This window comes from Carassius auratus, chromosome 8 (assembly GCF_003368295.1).
Source record: "Carassius auratus strain Wakin chromosome 8, ASM336829v1, whole genome shotgun sequence".
Lineage (NCBI taxonomy): Eukaryota > Metazoa > Chordata > Actinopteri > Cypriniformes > Cyprinidae > Carassius > Carassius auratus.
The window spans coordinates 11,496,745-11,516,060 of NC_039250.1; the positions used below are offsets into that span (position 1 = coordinate 11,496,745).

General features: G+C 37.1%; 1 protein-coding gene and 1 long non-coding RNA gene across 10 annotated transcripts in view; both read right to left on the minus strand.

Moving 5' to 3' along the window:
* Positions 1-11,943, minus strand: part of LOC113107279 (pre-B-cell leukemia transcription factor 3) — an 84,251-nt gene extending 72,308 nt beyond the window's left edge. For 2 of the 9 annotated variants that reach the window (XM_026269665.1, XM_026269663.1), the window contains exons 1-2: positions 10,417-11,943; positions 9,639-9,718 (exon numbers count right to left, since the gene is read on the minus strand). In XM_026269665.1, the coding sequence (XP_026125450.1) occupies positions 9,639-9,718; positions 10,417-10,613 (277 nt within the window). In that variant the 5' untranslated portion in view covers positions 10,614-11,943. The remainder of the gene's footprint in view (positions 1-9,638; positions 9,719-10,416) is intronic. The other 7 variants (XM_026269666.1, XM_026269664.1, XM_026269671.1 and 4 more) reach the window with 4 other exon arrangements.
* A 2,101-nt stretch (positions 11,944-14,044) lies between these two features.
* On the minus strand, positions 14,045-18,823 carry LOC113106736 (uncharacterized). The gene is made up of 4 exons (XR_003292562.1): positions 18,738-18,823; positions 16,430-16,559; positions 16,243-16,294; positions 14,045-14,893 (listed from the first exon to the last, which is right to left on the minus strand). It is a non-coding gene; the product is annotated as an uncharacterized LOC113106736 (long non-coding RNA).
* Between the last annotated feature and the right edge of the window lie 493 nt (positions 18,824-19,316).

Genomic DNA, 19,316 nt, shown 5'->3' on the forward strand with positions numbered 1-19,316 from the left:
CCACTCTCCTCCCCTCCCCTCCCACCTGACCCTTTTTGTGCTAATAAGCATTCTGACAGTGATGCAGGTTCTGCTGGATAGCCGTGCGGATCGGGGTCGTGCAACCAGAGTGGTGACCCAAGAAAGCCTCGGCAAGCACTTGGACATTACCTCAGTGGGACACTATAAAGATTTTGAGACGGAATTGAGTAATGCGCTCGGACTGTGCAATCACCTGCAAAATTAATAATCATGCCAGAGTATGAGGAGTAGTAAAGGAGGAATAATTGTAAGTACTGCACAACTGTAGTTGTCCAGGTCGTTCTTGAAACCTAAACGTGACCTAGGGCTCCTGATAATATTTCCTTAATTTAAAGGACAGTCAGCCTTTTTTGACATGGGGACCACACAACTAGACCCTCTGCCAATCAATAAAAATGCTTGGAAAAAAACTACCTTTATTTCGTTTTCTATGCCCTTGATTCATTGTGCCAATGTGTTGTCCAACACATAACATAAATGCAAATCAGATGATAAAAGAGTTTGCATACATTTGAAGAAATACACTTTGAGATATATGTAAAAATATTCTATGTAAGTCTAAGGACCCCCTACAGTACCTTCATGAGCCCCCAGGGGGTTTCTGGTTGAAAGCCCTGGCTTTATATTTTAGTGCCGTGTTGAACATAAATCAATGTAACACAACACTGAGAATAATTCAAGAAAAATAAAAAAAGGTTTTATTTCCATTACCGGATGCAGTACCACTGCTTGCAATATTGAAAATATCTATATAAAACTGTACATAACAGCCCATGGACCTTGTGTCAATAACAAATGGGACCCATGTTAGACAGCGCTCTATGAATTGAGTTACACAAATATCATATCCAGAACGTTTGGCCAACGTTAGCATTGCTCATCGCATCACAGTTTGCTCCGTATGTGACACAAACACTGCTGTGGGTGGATGGGTGTTTCGCAGCTTTTACGCCCTGGTGACAAAATTATTGATGACAACGCATCACAAATTGCACTTATTTCATATACAGATGACAGGGTGAGGGGGGGATGTAAAATATTAAAACAGCGGCGCCGGGTGGGAACATTTACTTTTTTTAAATGAAAATTTAATGTTTCAATACAGAGCACAATTTAGTTAAACGGCGAAGGATAGCTGACAATTCAAAGGTGATGTGAGATTCATCAGAGGTTTGCGGCAGTCACCGCATCTGAGGAATACGTGTGTGCATGTATATAAAGAGCATGCATGTGACACTGGGTAAAGTGTAGGGGGGGAAAACCATATATCATAAAGAATTAGTGTTTTATATATAAACACACAAAATAAAACTATGAGTTAAAAGTGGATATGGAAATCTTGCTCTGATTGGCCAGGAGTTTAAAAAGATCAACTATTTAATGTCCACTTCCTCATAGAAAGGTTACAGGGGCAATCTGTAGTCAGAGATAATTAAATGAAACGTGAGCTCATCTTAGACTGAGTAGAAGGAGTTGGACAAATGTGTGTGTGTGTGTGTGTGTGTGTGTGTGTGGAGGAATCAGGAGGCAATTTATGAATAAGACAGGCAAATACAAGACAATGTCTCTAACAGCCGTATATATTCCAGGGAGGTGTATATTCTCTTTCCTAATGCACAGACCACATATAGAGAAACACTGCAGTGGCTTATTAAAGTCACACTTTCTATCAAGACACTATACCTTTTATTGAACCCAAAGGAGGCTGAGATATACAATCACTGAAAAAGCCTAAATGTTAGCTGTAAATCTAGACACACTGAACCTTGCTGCTCAAGTGGGAAAAACAGGTTTGAATCTGACCTGCAACATGTTCTGTCTCTGTCAAAAAACAGAGCCATTCTGAGCCATTCCAACAGCATTTTCACCACCTCTGCCATTGCTAAATGCACAATCGAGACATTTCGCAACAATCCTGCCAAAATTTTACACCATAAAAGGCTTATTTGCATAGCAAATGTGTTACAGGAAGCATAAACAAAAACAAAAAAAATCAACTGTTGATGTTTTTTTTTTTTTCTCAGTTAAAGATTTGAAGCTATGGTGAATAAGTACAGTGAAAAATCATACTGATGTGAATGTAGGTGCATTTTGTGCATAGGCACGTAATTTGTGCCGCAAAGCCTTTGCCATATGCAACAAGAAGTAGATTAGCCTCATATATGTAAAAATATGTCTGACAAGGCACAGAGTGGGAACATTTCCTCGAAAAAAGACAAATGCTCCAAGCACGTGAATGCTTGCGATTACAGATTTTCCCTTCTCCTTTTTTTGCATTCTTTTTACCTCTCGGAAGCCTGACATCCATCCGTACCCTCGCTTTCTCTTTTGTTAATTCCTTCATCTGCTCTTTCTTTTCCATACCCACCTTCCACCAGCAGAAAGCAAAGGGTTTTACGGCACTGTGAGGAAGATAGCAGTCACTCTTCCTCGATTTCAAACACCAAGTCATGTAATGGAAAGAAACAGAGAAAGAGAGAGAAGGACAGATAGATAAAGAGAGAGAGAGAGAGAGGCCACGGCATTCAGGAGTCCAGGCGCCCAGCTGAGCAGAAGCCATTCTGCCTTACACTATCTTGTCACTGCAGACGCATCGCTGGGGCAGACGGGAACAAAAAGCAGCCCAAAGTCAATTGTCTCCACTGCTGAATAGCTTTCTATTGCAGGCTGCATACATTTACTCAGGCATTTGAAAAAAAAACAAAAAAATAAATAAAAGATTGTGCTATTGTAACTAAAGGCGAGAGATGAGGGTGGTGCTCACTAATATTTACTTTGGATCGTAACGACTGGGTTCATGATGATGTCATAAAGAGACTGAGACGCACGGCTTCCCACCTACACAAATATGATTCACGAGCCGGAGTCAATTTTTCATAGTTTCATGGTTAAGTGCTCCTTTGTTATTTCGTAATTAGCAAACAATTAATGAGTATGTTCTCTCATTAATTAATAATCTGTAATTACGGAGTATTAAAATGAGCCGTCACATTCATAATAATCCAATCAATTGATACTGAAAATATCACTTTCAGATTATTTTACCACCCTATTATTTAAAAAACAGAAAATAAATGGCAAAAAAAAATATAGAACAATAACAATTCAAGTAATAACAACAATAACCCAGCAGATGTCAAATTAACTTCAGGGTAGATTTAGTTGGCTCATTACCGCTTTGTCGGGGCGCCTCAAAATGAATGGTCCCCGAGGGTTTAAGAAACGCTTACTCTCGAAATCCTCGCATTCCATTTTTTTCAAGGTAATGCTTTTAGCCGGCCTCGCATGTGGTTAATTACGACGGTGCCTACAAATTAATTCAGCCGGTTCAGAGTGCACAAAGAAGGGTCTCGCCGCGGATGCACAAATAACAACACGCAGCTGAAAAACAGCGTACGTGTGTGTGCGCGCGCATGTGTGTGTGTGAGGGGAACAGCACAGCGGGGGCCACACTGCCGGCTTCCTGCAGTCTCTCCTCCAGACCTCCCGTTTCTGAACTTGATAAGTCAAAGGTCAGAAAAACAACAAGTCAATAGGCAGGCAGCCGCCGCCGAGGCAGCAAACAAGGGAAGAGGAGAGAAACCGGGAGAGAAAGAGGAGCCTATGATTTTGGCCCTGTAACAGTTTTCTGTAATCTCTCTGTATTGATTAAACCTCACTTCAGAAAGGAGTGTTGCTTCAGAGCACACCTAACCCCCCTCCTTTTCTTTCTCTCTTTCCTGGTCAGAAATGCCATATGGAGGTAATCTTTCACCTTTGTTATTCCTCGCTGCTCCCGCTGCATCTGCCACTGCTGCCGCCAGCCCTGCTCTCTACCGGCGGAGAGAAAGCAAACAACGCGCGCGCACACACACACACATGCCGCCGTCTGATTAGCACACAGTCAACCCAGCAGAGGTCTTCCTCAATTCGCCGCTGCACTTCTGTATTCCCTCTCGCAACAAACCAGACAAGTTTATTCTTCACACGTTAAGACTTCTTTCACCCTTCCTGCTGGGATTCCTCCATCGCTGTACCGGGATTAGACACAATACAAGATCCACAGAAATTAAACTAAAATAATCTGATTTGTTAATTACGCCTCCAAATGAAATGTTAGCAGGAGCGGAAGCGAATGACATCGTATAATACATGGACTTCAAAGGATTCTGCAGAAAAACATGAAATAAATAGCCACCTCACAAAGACCACAAACTTCCTTGGAAAAACAGATACTTGGAAAAAATAAAGAGACAGCAAAAAAAAAAAAAAAACAGCATCTGCTAACAAAAAAATGATTTTCAAGCATTCTGCCATATTCCCTTCATTTGATTCATTTAAATGCAAAAGCGAGAGAAAGTCGAAGGGAAGAAAAAAAACAAACCCCTCCTGCTAAAAACACTCAATTTACTGACAGGCAAATGACTTCACGCTGCCACTTAATCTCATTTCTTGCATAATGCCCTCTAATTAGCATATCAAAGTGAATTAATACTTCTAGGGCATTAGCAATGGGGAAATCTACTCAGGGCCTCCAGTAGCTGTTAGTGGAGTGCCAAGAAAGCTCCCCAACACTACAGACAGCTTTGCATTGCAAAAAGCTTCTATCCATTTATCCGCCATGTATGTATCTCTCTCCTCTCCTCCTCTACCCACCCTCTCTCCCTCACATCATCTAGCCCAGCCACTCTTTGAAAAAGAGAAAGAAAGAACATTTTTTCATGCCGATTCTCCGCAGTGCCCCGGGGACCCCAAAAACAACTCAAACCTATCAGCCCGACAAGACTTTGAATTCGTGGTAATCTGCGGTTAATCTGACAATTAACTCGGCGCGTTTCTGTACTCGTCAACACGACGGTTGTCATTCACAACCTTCGCAATGAGAGATAAGAAGTTAAGATCAGGCAGTTTCGGGGTGTAAACGCGCACATCCTTGACATTCTCATAGTCGAGGCAAAGGTACACACTCTTAACACACTCGTGCATCCCGAACAGTCACACACATCATCTCTGTTTGCTCGCTCTACAAACAGATGTACATACACAGCTTTTACTTCTCACTGTTTACATAGCTACAGTAAAAACACTTCAGGTTTGATTTACCCCTTTTCGCCTTTAAGCCCCCTTTGCATCAGATCCAAAAGCAACAATGAATGTTTCATCTTTTCAAAGCTCTTGTTCTCTGCTGCGATTCACAAATACAAGGCCAAGAAATCTCTCCAATTGGAACTTATTCATACATCAGCACTGGCAGTTGTTAGCATTTTCTCTTATTGTATAAAGAGAGATACATTTAGCAGTGACTGCATGGCACAAACTGTACAATATCAAAATCACACACACTAAGCTAAATTATGAAGATTTCTAATTGCAAAAAAAAAAAATAATAATAATAATAATAACTGCTAAATTTGAGTTGTGATGCAACTTTGAAGTTTTGCTACTTTTTAAAATCTGTAATAAAAAAACGATTGGGTAAAGATAAACATAAAAAATCTCCACCGCAGTCGTAAATTTAGAGAATGTGTGCAACAAGTTGCAGAGACTGTGCTAAATGTGCATGCATTGTCCGATAACTTTCAGGAACTTTTTCACATTTGTTCTTTCACTGCAACTGCACCAAAACCTGACAACAACCCCTCAACTTCTCATTTCTTCAACACATCTGTTGAGTACGATATGCAAAATACTGCTCTGAGACTAAGTGTTCACTAGGTATGTGTGTGGTGCGTTAACGGAGAAAAAAAAGCGTTTGGCTGAAAAAACAACAACAACAAGGAGTAGCAGTAGTAGCATGCTTATCAGTGGAAGTATCTCTTATCACTCTGATGAGACAATGTCCTTCAACGGGCCTGTGGAGGAAAAAAAAAGAAGAAAGCGACAGCTTCCCTCATCACTCAATACCTGCACGCTATAGCTGGTAAATTAAGCATCGGTACTGCTGCACTAGTCTATTTTTAAAACCATTTAACAATTAAAAAAAAAAAAAATCTGCTTTCGTGATATTATCTCACATAGCAGAAAACAATAAAAAGCAAACATACATGTACGGAACAGGAAAATATCATGCTTGTGTTCACTTGCGAGTTAATAAACAAATTAGCAGAATGAAGCTTGTTAGGAAATTAGTCCGGATGCGTTAAGACGGAGGAAAAAAAGAAACCATTCAAACAGGCAGCGTCAAAAGGATTAAGCAAGATTACAGCAACTGAGCTAGTAAACAAGCTCATTTAAAAAATTAGCATACTTAGGGACTCTACTCTTTATGCATATTTAATTAGAGCTATAATGTAATAAGGGACATAGCTGTATTAAACGTAACATGATAGGTGCACATGGAACCACAGTCAACAGCTGGAGGTAGGTTTGAAATAATCAAAATACTTGTACAGTGTAACATTATTTGTAATTTTTTTCAGAAATAATGCAATAAATGCACTTACATTTAACTGCATTTGTAAGCAAATAATGGATAATTGTTAAAACACAAGAATAGACTTTGGAAAGAAAAGTATTGCATGAGTACACCTATAAATACACACAATTCACTCATAAGCAAACAAGTTATTATATATATATATATATATATATATATATATATATATATATATATATATATATATATATATATATATATACAATTAATTAGTAATACAAACAGAACTAACAAATATTGCTACAAGTGTGATTGCATCATATAATAATTGCAGTTAATAATGTTCTTCGTCTGGTTGACTACATCTTGTATACATTTTTCTGAAAAATCCTGTCATATGCACACAAACTCTGAGTCACCACTTATAAGCTACTACTAAATATTGTAGAAATGTTATTTACTGTAAAGTTGCTTTGTAGTTTTTTGTATCGTAAAAAGTACTATACAAAAAAAATTATATATATATATATATATATATATATATATATATATATATATATATATATATATATATATATATATATATATATATATATTAAATGTAATATATTTAAGTATTATTTAAATATACTTATTAAATATTACATATATTACATTTATATATATTTATTTTTAATTTTTGTTTTTTTCATTTAATATATATTTAAAAAACACCTCACACCAGATCACATAATGTAAATACAAATGTATTAAATAAGAATAATAATAATAATTTGTCTTGCAACTATTCATCTTTTCTTGAGACACAACAGTAGCCAGTTTAAGCTGTAACGATACAGCGACAACATTTAGTAATTAATTTCTTTATCTTTTTTTTTCCTCATTCCCTCCATTACTGAACAGGCATAAAGAACAACTCAAGCAGACCGGGCAGTGGATCAGGGCCTTGCCCTCCCGCAGTTGAAACCTCCAACGGCCGAGAAGTTCATTAAGTTTTATGATCTTCCTCCAGTCACTTCTGCTTATAAGCCACACAAAGGCCACAAATCTGCCTATACAACCACACTGAGATATGATAAACACATGAACTGATATCTGAATGCCATTACATTACTGTACTCATCTTTGTTCAAAAACTAGATTTAAGCTCTAGTATGTGAATTGACAATCTCTTTCCTTATCAAAAATTAAATGTGTAATTTGTGAACCTATTAATATTCATACATTTATCATAAATATGATAAAGCTTACTTCATTTATTTTTTAAATAGCACTCAAAAACATGCTTATTTAAAAAAAACTGTAAATTAACTTTTCTTATGCTTAAAATTAAAAAGCAAAGACAAAAGCACAGTTATTAGTCTAATTCAGTGCGTTTGCCATTGTATTTTGGGCTCACCTTACAGGTTTCGCTCTGCTATTCTCCTTCCGCATTATCCAGTAATACATACTGCACATTCCTGGTAAATGGCCCTTATCTTAGGGTCTCTCTGGATTCTGCATATCTGGTTATGTGGTCATTCTCTCTTTATACCTGCGCCCTGCATGATTGCAGAACGCGCGCGCCTTTGCGCAAATCACGCGCGTTTGTTAACCGTCGCAGCATAAAGGAAAAACTGCATATAAAACTACATCTACTAAGCTACTGGACGTACTGATCTGATTCTCTTCCCTCAAAGAAAAAAAATAAACTGTCTTTTGTGAGACAGTGACATATGCTAATGTTCCGTGTCATTGGGGCAGGCTGTATAGCTTTACTAACGCACGTGCTGAATTGATGCTGTGTATATCATTGGACTTCATTTACAGTGCGCGCGCGACAGACTATTTCAGAGGTGCTTGAATGTCAGAAAAAAAGTGGAAATCGGATATTTCTGTTTGTTTCTAAAATATATTTTTCTTAATTTCTATAAAGCACTTCTAATTACTATAAAGTGATGTCACACACGAGACACAGGAAAGTAAACATTTAGCAAAATAACCTGCGTTCGTGTTTCTGCAATAAAAATGTATTTACAGAAGGTCCCTAAATGGTGTTAGTGATAAATTAAAGTAAGCCTGCCATTCAGGATCAATGTTTTGCATTAGTTAAATATTGAAATTTACAAACAAATATTAACACCTGCCTCCGTCAGTGCTCAGTAAAATAAAATAACACTTAAATCATGTTTAATTACAATTTAAATTTTTAAGTGGTGCAAAAGTGACAACTTACAGTTTATTACACTTTTTAACCACTTTGTATTTAATTACTGATAAAGAAATCCAGATTAAGTTTTAAACACACCTAGTATTGAGAAAAAACTGCATAAATTATTATAAGATTATTAGGATTTAAATATTGTCCCATGTGTAGCCTATGGTCTAAACATTTTTTTTTTTACAAGTTAGGCTCCCAACAAAGTAATAATAAATGGCATATCGATAATTCCTTATCAGAAATAACAAGTTCGTTTTCACACACTGAGACACAAAAAATTATAATAATTAAAAAACAACAACGGCGACGACACTATAAAGCCAAGCGTCTTTGCACGTGTCGGAGAACGATGTCACCTTCACAGCGCTGGCGTCTTTCATAATAAAATGGGGGCAATAATTAACTGCAGGACCGCCGATACGGCCAATAATTATCCAGTAAATTGGTCGCATAATTAGGCAGAGGATCGCAGGAATTGGACCGCGCTCAGAACCACGAACACGCGTAGACGCTCACTGGGCTCGTAGTAGTACAATTAAACAAAACAAGCCTGATATACAACACCAACCCCGCTCTAAACATATCCACAATGACAAATGAAGAGTATCTCGAAGATGCATAATTGCCTAACAATTCACCAAGAGTGGGTCTCGAAAGATTAAATGGATGGTGTGAGACTAGCGCGCTGTAAACAAGGGAACTGCCGGGGTGCCTCTCTCTCATACATGCCCCCAGAAGAAGGCACTCAGTTCAGCCTCACGATGCAACGCAGAGGGAGGGGGGTTGCTCATCGGTGCATATTTCACAGTCTTATTCTTAGAAATCCAATTATTACTATTCATTCTCAGAAGTAAGAAACGGAAATGTGGATGCTAGATTTGGCTTGGTACAACTGGACCCCGCTGACGACCAAATAAAATAAAAAAAAAGAAAGAAAGCAAGAAAGAAAGACTAGTAAAGATGGCGGTGTCTGACGGATTACTGGTACTGTATTGTTGCTTTTTTCTTCTTGAGATGTCGGTGCGTAATTTTGCCCTTGTATTGGGGCATGCATTATCTTACCTGTTTTCTCTTTGATCTCGCAGAGGACACTGAAGAGAGCTGGCTTCATTCTGTGACAGTTGAGCCCATGTTTCCTGTGCCATTTGGGAGCAAGAAACGAGATTGATATATAGTCACTTAAAACTCATAATTCCTTCGCATTAAACTTTAAAAGACATCAAGTCTCAAGTTTAAATTGAACCTTAAACTGCATTAGTTTAAAGGTGATAAAAGCATATAGGCAAAGCTGGATTTAGACACATCACAGAAGTTCAAAACAAAGCTACATAAAATTACTAGCCAATATTTATATTCACTGTAAACAAAAACATTTTGTAATTGCTAAGGGCTGTAAAAGTATCAAGGCCTTCTTAAGTTTAGAAGTAGGAAAGTGTGATGTAGAAACTTTTAATGAGATGCCCACATGTGTTGTGTAAGGCTACTTTACCTGTGTATCATTCTCAGAGGCTAGTTTTTCATATCAGCTACAAGTTTAGTGAAAAGTAACTATGACATTATGTCTAAACTTTATAACTTGAGATATTGTCATTATAACCTGTGACAAGGCCACCTGGAGTTCAGATGCAAACGTTACTCAAGGTATTACTAGGCTATATTAACATTTGTGAAAAATTAGAGTTGGGACGAGGGTTTCAATGAGTGGACAGAACTGTAAAATAAAGTTAGCTGTTGTAACGTGAGAGTGGAAGCACTAGTACGCTATTTTACAAATCAAATGAGAAGGCATGAATATAAATACTTTCTGAACAAAACAATATAAACGTAAAAATGCACCAACTTTGCTTGCGCCTCGTCCAGGCTTTGGTCGGTGATGGTCATGATCTGATGCAGAATGTCACCGATGTCTTGTTTTCTTCCATCCCCATCGGTTCCGTCGTGTCCATGTGGAGGCGGCAGAGCCATGCCTCCCTGTACCGAGTGACCGGCCAGGCTGACACCGCCGAGAGCCTGCATGATCCGGGCTTGCTCGTCCATAGTCCGCCGCAACACAATCAATGCGCTCGTGCTCAGTCACTGAGATGGGTGAAATTAAAGTCGGATAATGCACATGCAAAAACAACTTGATTATTTCATGTGCGGTGGTTAACGGGTCGCTAACGTGCACAAAATATTGACCGTGAAGCAACGCAGCAGATACGATAAATCGCTGGATGAAATATAGTAGAATTGATGTCCCAGGAATCACTTTATGGAAAAGATTTAAATCGTCTTTGATCCTCCTGTACGAATGTCCATCGGAGAAAAATGAGCGATGCTATTTCGTGCCTATTATTTCAGTAAACTTCAGCGTTCAGGTGACAGTGGCTTGCCCGTTCAATCCTGTCCGAATCTTCATGCCAATTTGTCTTTTTCTTAGAAGAGCTGGGTCCTTTGAAGATGTCTGGAATTCGTATTTTCGGTCTTCTTAGGATAATTTCGCCTTGTGCACTTCTGGAAAACTTGGACAAATCCGTAGTATTACAAAGAGTTGCAAGCAAAACATCCCATGCCTTTGATGGAAAGTAACGATTAATTAAATTAATGATTATGTAATTAAAAATACGCACACTGAGTGTGAACAACAGGCAAAAATATTGCCTTTAAAACGATTTTCCAAAAAAAAATAAAAATAAATCTAAGAAAATAAAATAAGCCGAGTGAAATAAATTAAACCATCAGCACCGGCGACCAGAGCTATAAAGATTGTAAGGGAAAAAATGTATAGAAAAACGTATAAAAAAGTTTGCTCACTTTCAGTAGGGAAAATAGAAAAACTGGCGAAAAAATTAATCACGCGCCATAAAGCGATGCGCAAAAATATCTGCTGGCGGAAATTTATGAGTCGAGCGCGCGGGCTGTGTGTGCTTTATGTTGTTTGATGGCAGCGGTAGTGAGCGATTGACAATGTGCCAATGCCATTCACTCAGTGCGGACGTGTCAGAGAAGAAAAAAAGATACAAAATCGACATCAAAATGCACGCTCCGCCCTGTAGAGGAGGGGTCTTAGATTCTTGTCACTTCTCGCCGAAGCCCCCGAAAACAAAATGCCAGTTAGCTACTAATGATACTGCTGGTGATGATAATGATGAGACCAGAACATCAAATCAACAGCGTTTAAGTCTCCACTTTAAGCGTGCCTCATTTAAAAGAGCGCCCGTGTATTAACATGCCGTTACATTATAACCATTTCCAATAAAACAAACAAAAGGTCGGAGTTTTATATTGTCTGATTCAAACTAATAATGAATTGCACGGGCCCCCTCGCTTCCTTACACCATAGTATGGTCGCCTCCAACAAGCCGTGCTCGCAGGGGCAGGAAAGCAGAGGACATGTTTATAATATTGGAAATAGACGTCGCGAACCAATCAGCGAAGAGTCCCCGGTTGAGCGACGGCCCCAAGGACCAACGGTTGGCTCCCGCTGCGCAAGAACGCCCGCCTTCAGAGCGCAGCACCTTTGCTACGGTTGTACAGAGAGATATCAACTTCTGATTGGCCGTTGCCAAGGGTGACATCTACTGCAAAAGCAGGCGGCGCTTCGCAGCGCTCCTTGGCAGTTGCTATGGTAGCAGACTGCTCGGTGGGCTTGAAGCAAAGAGACACACTGAAACATATCTGCGCTTCCTCGGGTCTTTACTAAACCCACTCTGGATTTCCCGCCAAACCACTGTATTTTCGATTCCAAATCACTACATTTCACGTAGGCTGCCGTTTTTGCGCTTTAAAATGCGCGTCTTTTGTTCAAAGTCATATACCTACACGGTTTTGTTGGATTTTTGTTCTCGTGCTGAGGTAAATAAGAGCTCATCACAGACAAAAAACGATTACCAAGGAAATATATGTGCTAACTCCACTACTTGTATAATTTGTATAATACAGATTATAACAGAATTGTATAATTATTCTATTAAAGTTTACAGTTCACATCTAATTACATTGCATTGATGCGTTCAATATTTTTTTATTTCATCTAATGTTATTTAAATCATGTTGTTATATATTTAGTGCTCGAAAGCATTCAGACAATAATTATTGCACTAATTTGATCAGTTGGTACAAAGGAGCCAATTTCAATTTTATTTTTGAGTGAAAAGAAAAAAAGTTGCACTTTGCCATGAGACACTGTATGTACCTACAGGTTAATATTAATTATGAAATCCTCTGGTGCCATAGCTGAGGTAATGCATTACGGCAGGGTTGCACTTGTGACATGACAGCCACTGATGTGATGGGACTAATTACCAAGAATCGGAGACACATACCGAGGAAACAGAGCTGTTAATTTTTGCACAGTAAGAAAGTCAATCAGACACCCTTCCAAAGGCAACAACATGTGACGCTACGCTGAGAATTTGTGAAAGCTGGCACCAGAAAGTCCCGTTCCATAGTGCATGATCTGACTGAAGGCCCAGTGGACTGCCTCCATCACTGACACACTCAACACGGGAAATTAACACAGGCTAATTAAAGAGTGAATAATCAGATATGCAGAAAATCAAAACTTCCTCTGGGATGAGCCAGATCAGGATAAACAATGTGAAAAGCACAGAAGGATCTGTCAGCATGCCTGGAGCTTCAAGAGTTTCATGATATTCAATTTATAGCATTTATTTTGATGCCAGAGAGTCTGTTTGTATATATATATATATATATAAAAAAATATATAAAAGTGCATATATGTAAACATTTGATTTTGATTGGTTTTGATTATGGAATCACAAAGTTCTGTAACAGATTGAGCTAATTTTCACTTATTAAATATGAAAAAAATCAATTTTTAAGAAGTTAAAACTAAAAACTATTTCTTTTCTGGTGTATATTTTTATTATTATTTTTTGTTATCATGTTAATAAATGTTAAGTGTGAAATGGTCTGAATCAGCCGTTTTTTTATTGTTCAGTTTGATATAAACCATCTATATGTGTTTCATCTATACGTTAAAAATCGGTTCCAATTGGCAAGTGTTTTTAACCTAGTTTGCAAAATACATGTAGACTTTGCAAAAAAAAAAAAAAAAAAAAAAAAAAAAGGACAGTGCATATTGTATATTTGCTGCATTAACTGCATAATTTAATAACTAAAGTGTATTTGCTGTATATTTGCTACATAAACTTGATTGAATGTTACTCAGAAATTTTGTCATCTTAATGGGGACATTCCATAATATATATATTTAGGTCCCAAAAATATGGTCATGTACACACTGTTTTTAGCTTATGTTTAATATATTTGTTCTAAATTTGTTTAGAATTTCATTGGATTTTGAATTCCTTTTTTAAAGGATAAATACACAAATATTATATAACTATTTGAGTTGCATCTTCCATTGTGTAGAGTAATTTAATGTTATATTTAGGCAATATCAGACTGAAAATATCTGCTATATGGTCCTAAATAAACTACAACATGGTGTTCTTCTGTAATAGTTTAATATAAGCACCATATTTAATACACAACCATTGGCTTTTGATTTACACATCAATCCTCCTGAACAATACAGATCAAACAGTAGAATTTATAGTGGCATATTTACTTCAACTCTTGTGTATGAATTGGTGTTCAGAGCAATTGATTAAATTCTTCGGGTGCAATAAGTGGGTGATATATTAGTCATGGATCATGTTAACACAGTTACTGGATCCTGAGCAAGAATAATGAGCTCACCTTTAATTAACCATTTCACACATATCACAGAGTAAGACAACATGCCACAAGCCCCGTAATTCAATTGTTTTGGCTGCGACTGAGTGCGTATGTGTGTGTGCGTATGTTTCACCTTCATTTATATAGTCGTTGTCATTTTTATTATCAGTGTGTAAAGGAACTAGACTGAATATAGCACATGTGGCTGACAGATTATGATTTTTTTTAAATCACACACATTCAAAAATCACGAAACGATGCTGTAACACAACATCTGTGTTTATAAGCACGTCACATGAACATAGCATTTAGAAGTTTCGAAGTTAGGAAGCATCGTTCTTTTTAGCAAGCTGTGTGGTTCGGCTCTTTCATATTCACTTGACCTTGAAGTATCAGCCCAGCACACTCCTGACTTTAGTGAATGGAAGTCCCAGACCCACTACATTTATCACTGAAATACTGTGCTGTCAGGTGGCTCTGTATACCTGTCATAGAGGGCTCAAAGGAACAGCTCCAGATCCTCTCCTCCACAACACTGCATGATTCTTCATTGCCTTATGTTGAATGCCTTTCCACCATTGTTTTCAGCCATATGTCAACATAATTCATTTTCCCCAAGTATGACAGCAAATCTTTTGGTGGGAGGGGAAAAAAAGACACTTCAGCTTATTGTGGTCATGATGCCATGCTTACATAATAACATAAACACAATTTCTATTATTGGATGTTTACTGCCCACTTCCTTCAGCCAACCTAAAGAGCAGTACGCCTATATACTGAGCGTCTTGAAAATATCAGCCGAAGTTTCTCCCAAATATGGCCAGTATAACCTCACTGTTGTCAGTAAGAATATTGTTAATATTATTGCTCTTGGACAGAAGCCCACCGTTCAGGATTATTTTCACTAATGAGCACACAAGGCTTTTCTTTCCCCCCTACACATACTAGTTTTTCACCCCAAGTGGTTACTCCAGTGCTTTTAGAGAGAAAAACATTATTCAAAAAAAAAAAAAAAAAAAACTATGCATAATTGAATGCATACCAGATTCTGCATCACAACTTTATCAGACATCATAAAACAAAACATTAAAAGCATAACAGACCCTTTTTACAGTTGCAGGGTTCTCTGAAGAGGAAGTCATCATAGTTGGGTAAACTTTTATAGTGATGACCGAAAACTACAACAAACATAGACTGATTAAGTTGGTTAAAAGAGTGAAAGATGTAAAATTCCTGACATTCCCTCAGTCACTATATTAGATACACTTATGCAGCAGCATAAACTAGCTTTCTGAAATTTTTAAATGTAACACTTGCTATAGTTTTATAAATGTACAGTACATATAAAAAAAAGAAAATATTAAAAATGGTTCAAGAATTAGTAACTGTAAAATGTCATCAAATTTTGTGAAAAGGTCCCATAAAAATGAGTTGCAAAAGAAAATGTGGTTAAATAATGATGTAGATATTACTGATGTAAATAATAATGTAGATATTATTTATTATTTTAAAAAATGTAAACAAATCTATCACAATACTACTGTGCATAGCTCCTTTCTATTTCTTCAATATTTAATAACACTCAATTATTTATCACTTATTTATGCATATAAGGTGCTAATTAGTCACAAATTCGTTCTTATCTGACAGGTTTAATTGACAGGCTCAAAACAAATAGCCCCTGTCTCATAACATACACATCTTTTTCTTTTCTTTTTTCAAGAGAATTAAGTTTTTGAAACCTGAACAGGCTGTCACCTTACTTTTTTTTTTTTTTTTTTTGGTAGTGACAGCCAAAAAGGGGCCCACAGGTGTCTCAGAAAGCAATGACTGTGTTGTCATAATTCATTTAGGCATCCTTCTGCAAAGCCATAATTACCTAATTAGCTTGTTAATTAGGAGATTAGCATTTACTGATAGAGTGGCTTGTTTAGTGAGGAGTGGAGTGGAGTTCCAGTGGAGTAAGTTACGAATGTGTTACCTTAAAGTGCCTCCCAAATCATTTCGCTCTCTATTCAGGTCAGATTTCAGCCCTGGTGAAAAGATGTTAATAGTTATGAAATGTTAAGTAAATTGAAGGTTTGAGCATCAACCTCATTGATACATTTAGAAATGGGACCTATTTTCTTTAATTCTAGCATCAAATAGCCTAAGAAACACAAACATACCTTTACAGTGTGTTTAGGATTCCAGCTGAACTGCTGAGTGTTGCTCTCTTGTCTCATTGCCCGGGTTACAGCAAGAAATCTAGCAACTCAATAGCCTCTCGACTATATGTCGCCAAGGCATGTCCTGTTGCTGAGGAAGATTGGAGGAAATGACTTGAACGGACAGTGCCAGAGACGTTACTAACCATGTTAGCACCAGTCTCTTATCTAGTTTATGTGTTTGTTTATTCATTTCCCGATACTCACTGCATGCAGGTCATACATCAATATTACCGTCAGACATGCTTTATGTTTAAGAAGGCCAGTCTTGAGCAGTAAATAACTCGAAGTAGTGAAAGTAGTATTCCAGTAGTGTTACCAGGCTACTTTTTGAGGTTACTATTTCAGGTTATTATTATTCAACACACGGCTTGACTGTGTAGCGAATAATAAAATGCACTCTCCTACACTGTGCTTTCTTTCATATGTAGAATTGGGAAATCTGGTTCATTTTAATAAAGCAGGCTCACGAAAATCAAGAAGTTTAAATAAACAATTCACTCTCTGTGGAATACTTCATCTTCATTTTTTATATCAAAATACTAAGTTAAACATTCACTGAAATTACTATGCTTCTGTCTTTGTTGTAGAACTTGAAGCATGTCTAGTTTTATTTTTTGTATTTAAGTGTAATAATCACACAAACATACAGTACAACGTGTGTGTGTATGTATATATATATATATATATATATATATGTATATATGTATATATATTTAAATATAAAGCACAGTAGTAGCCTATTGATTAAAAATATAAAATTAGTACCTAGTAGTGTTTTTAAAAAATGTTTAAAAATCTGATCCTTTAATAATATGAAACTGTTTCCCTTATAACTATTATTAGCTTGTAATTTACAATTTACAGTTTTAAAGCAGTTCCTCTAATGCTGGTTAGGGAGTCTGTTTTGAATTATAGCTAATATTAGGATTTAGAAAAACAGATTTTTTTACTAGTCTTTCACACTGTGGCGTGTTATTAGTTTTGATCGTATGATTGCTTTGTTTTTCCAATTTCTTTTTATGTTTAAAAAGACAAAATTGTTCTCCAACTGAATGCAGTTTTCGTAATTATGTCTTATTATATTTTTTAAGGGGTAAACGAAAATTAAAACATTAATTCTATTTTTACAGTTCTGGTATATATATGTCCCCATAGCTTAACTTCTTCACCCGGCAGGCATCCCCTTCATTCAGTCAAAGCTGCTCTGTCTCTCTCCCAGACCAGGTTGATAAATAAGAGGGAAATATTGTGTCTGCCAGGGCATGTTGTTAACTCTCCCCCCACAGTCATTAACTCATTTCAAGTGCAATCATAGAGTGGGAGGTAAATTAACAAGCCATTAAAAAATGTTATAAATGCACAATTAGCATGCCAACATTTACAGGACACATTCATGGAGCTGCAATAATTTTTGATTGGGAGGTTCTATTTCGTCCCTCCTTTCTCCCTATTTGTCGGTCTGCCTGTGTGCTCTCTCTCTCTCTGACTGTCAGTCTCTACAGACATTTTTGTCTGGTGCCTGTTTGGCGAAGAAATTGAGGGAATGAAGCCTGATTTAATAGGTCATTGGTGGTGGACACTCACCTCTTACATCATAGAGCTGAAGAAAGAAAAGAGGCGGACAATGAGAGGAAAAGAAAAAATAAGGGAGACATGGAGGGCTTTTCCCCTTCCATCTTCCCTTTTTCATTTGCTACATTATTAGTTGTGTTGGTTGGATGAATTAGGTGCCGGTTTGTAATAGTAAGATGATGATACAGCAGAGGGCAGTCTGCATGATGCACCGCAGAACCTGGAGGATCTCTTTCTCAGCTTCCTGGGTCGATTGTAATAGGGTCATTAGCTAGTCTGGATCATATTTTAACATTTAGCCCCAGGTTATTGCATGTAACTTGCTTGATGGTCTCTGATATGAGATTACTGCTAAATCGATGAGCTAATGAAACCGTAATGGTGTATTTCAATCAAATATCAAATGAATGTTTTTTTATAAAGTATCGCTTCGTTTTGACAGGTTAGTAACAATGTCCTGTTAAAAAGAAATAGGCCCCTCAGGTTGTAAAAAAAAGAAGATCTTAACCATTAACGTTACTTAAATCATCGAAGAGAGCCTGATAAAAACGTTACCGTTAGAGCGTTTTAGCCTTTCATGTGTTGCTTTATCGTTTGACAGCAGATTAAAATTCATTAAAAAAAAATAATTAGGCGATGATATTGCTTTCAAACCAATGTGCAATAAAGAAGAAGTTAGCTTTGAGTAACTTACATTTCAGACAAGATATTTCCCATTACTTTTCCAGTTTTGACTAACCGTGGAAAACGGTTTTCAAACGAAGCCTAAACAGAATCAAATGCCTGCGTCACCGATAAACAACCGTGAATCATTGTTTGGAAAAAGAATCGTTTGAGGGAATGATTCAATGACTCGCAAACAAATACACTGGCTTGTATCGTTCCTGAATGGATTCCCTCCATATATTAGTATTAAAGTCCTTGTTACTATTTTAAACGGATCTGTGAAGTAAATGAATCAATGCCTCACTCTTCAAGGCAGTTTAGATTCTGAATAAATCAGTGATGTTTAACAAATTGTTCTTTGAATTAGTGATTCTGAGCGAGTCGTTTAAGTGAATGATTCATTGATTCACATAAAAAGACAATAAAATGTCACCACCTGTCGGCGTAATAATGCAACATTCAACATTTAAGCAGCTACTGGTTTTAGTCAAGTAAATAGTAATCAACTAATAAGTAAATAATCAACAATTAAAATTGTGCACACATTTTGCGTGATAAATAAAGAGGCAGAAAAGGTTTCATTCATTTCATTTACTGTGAACCTTCC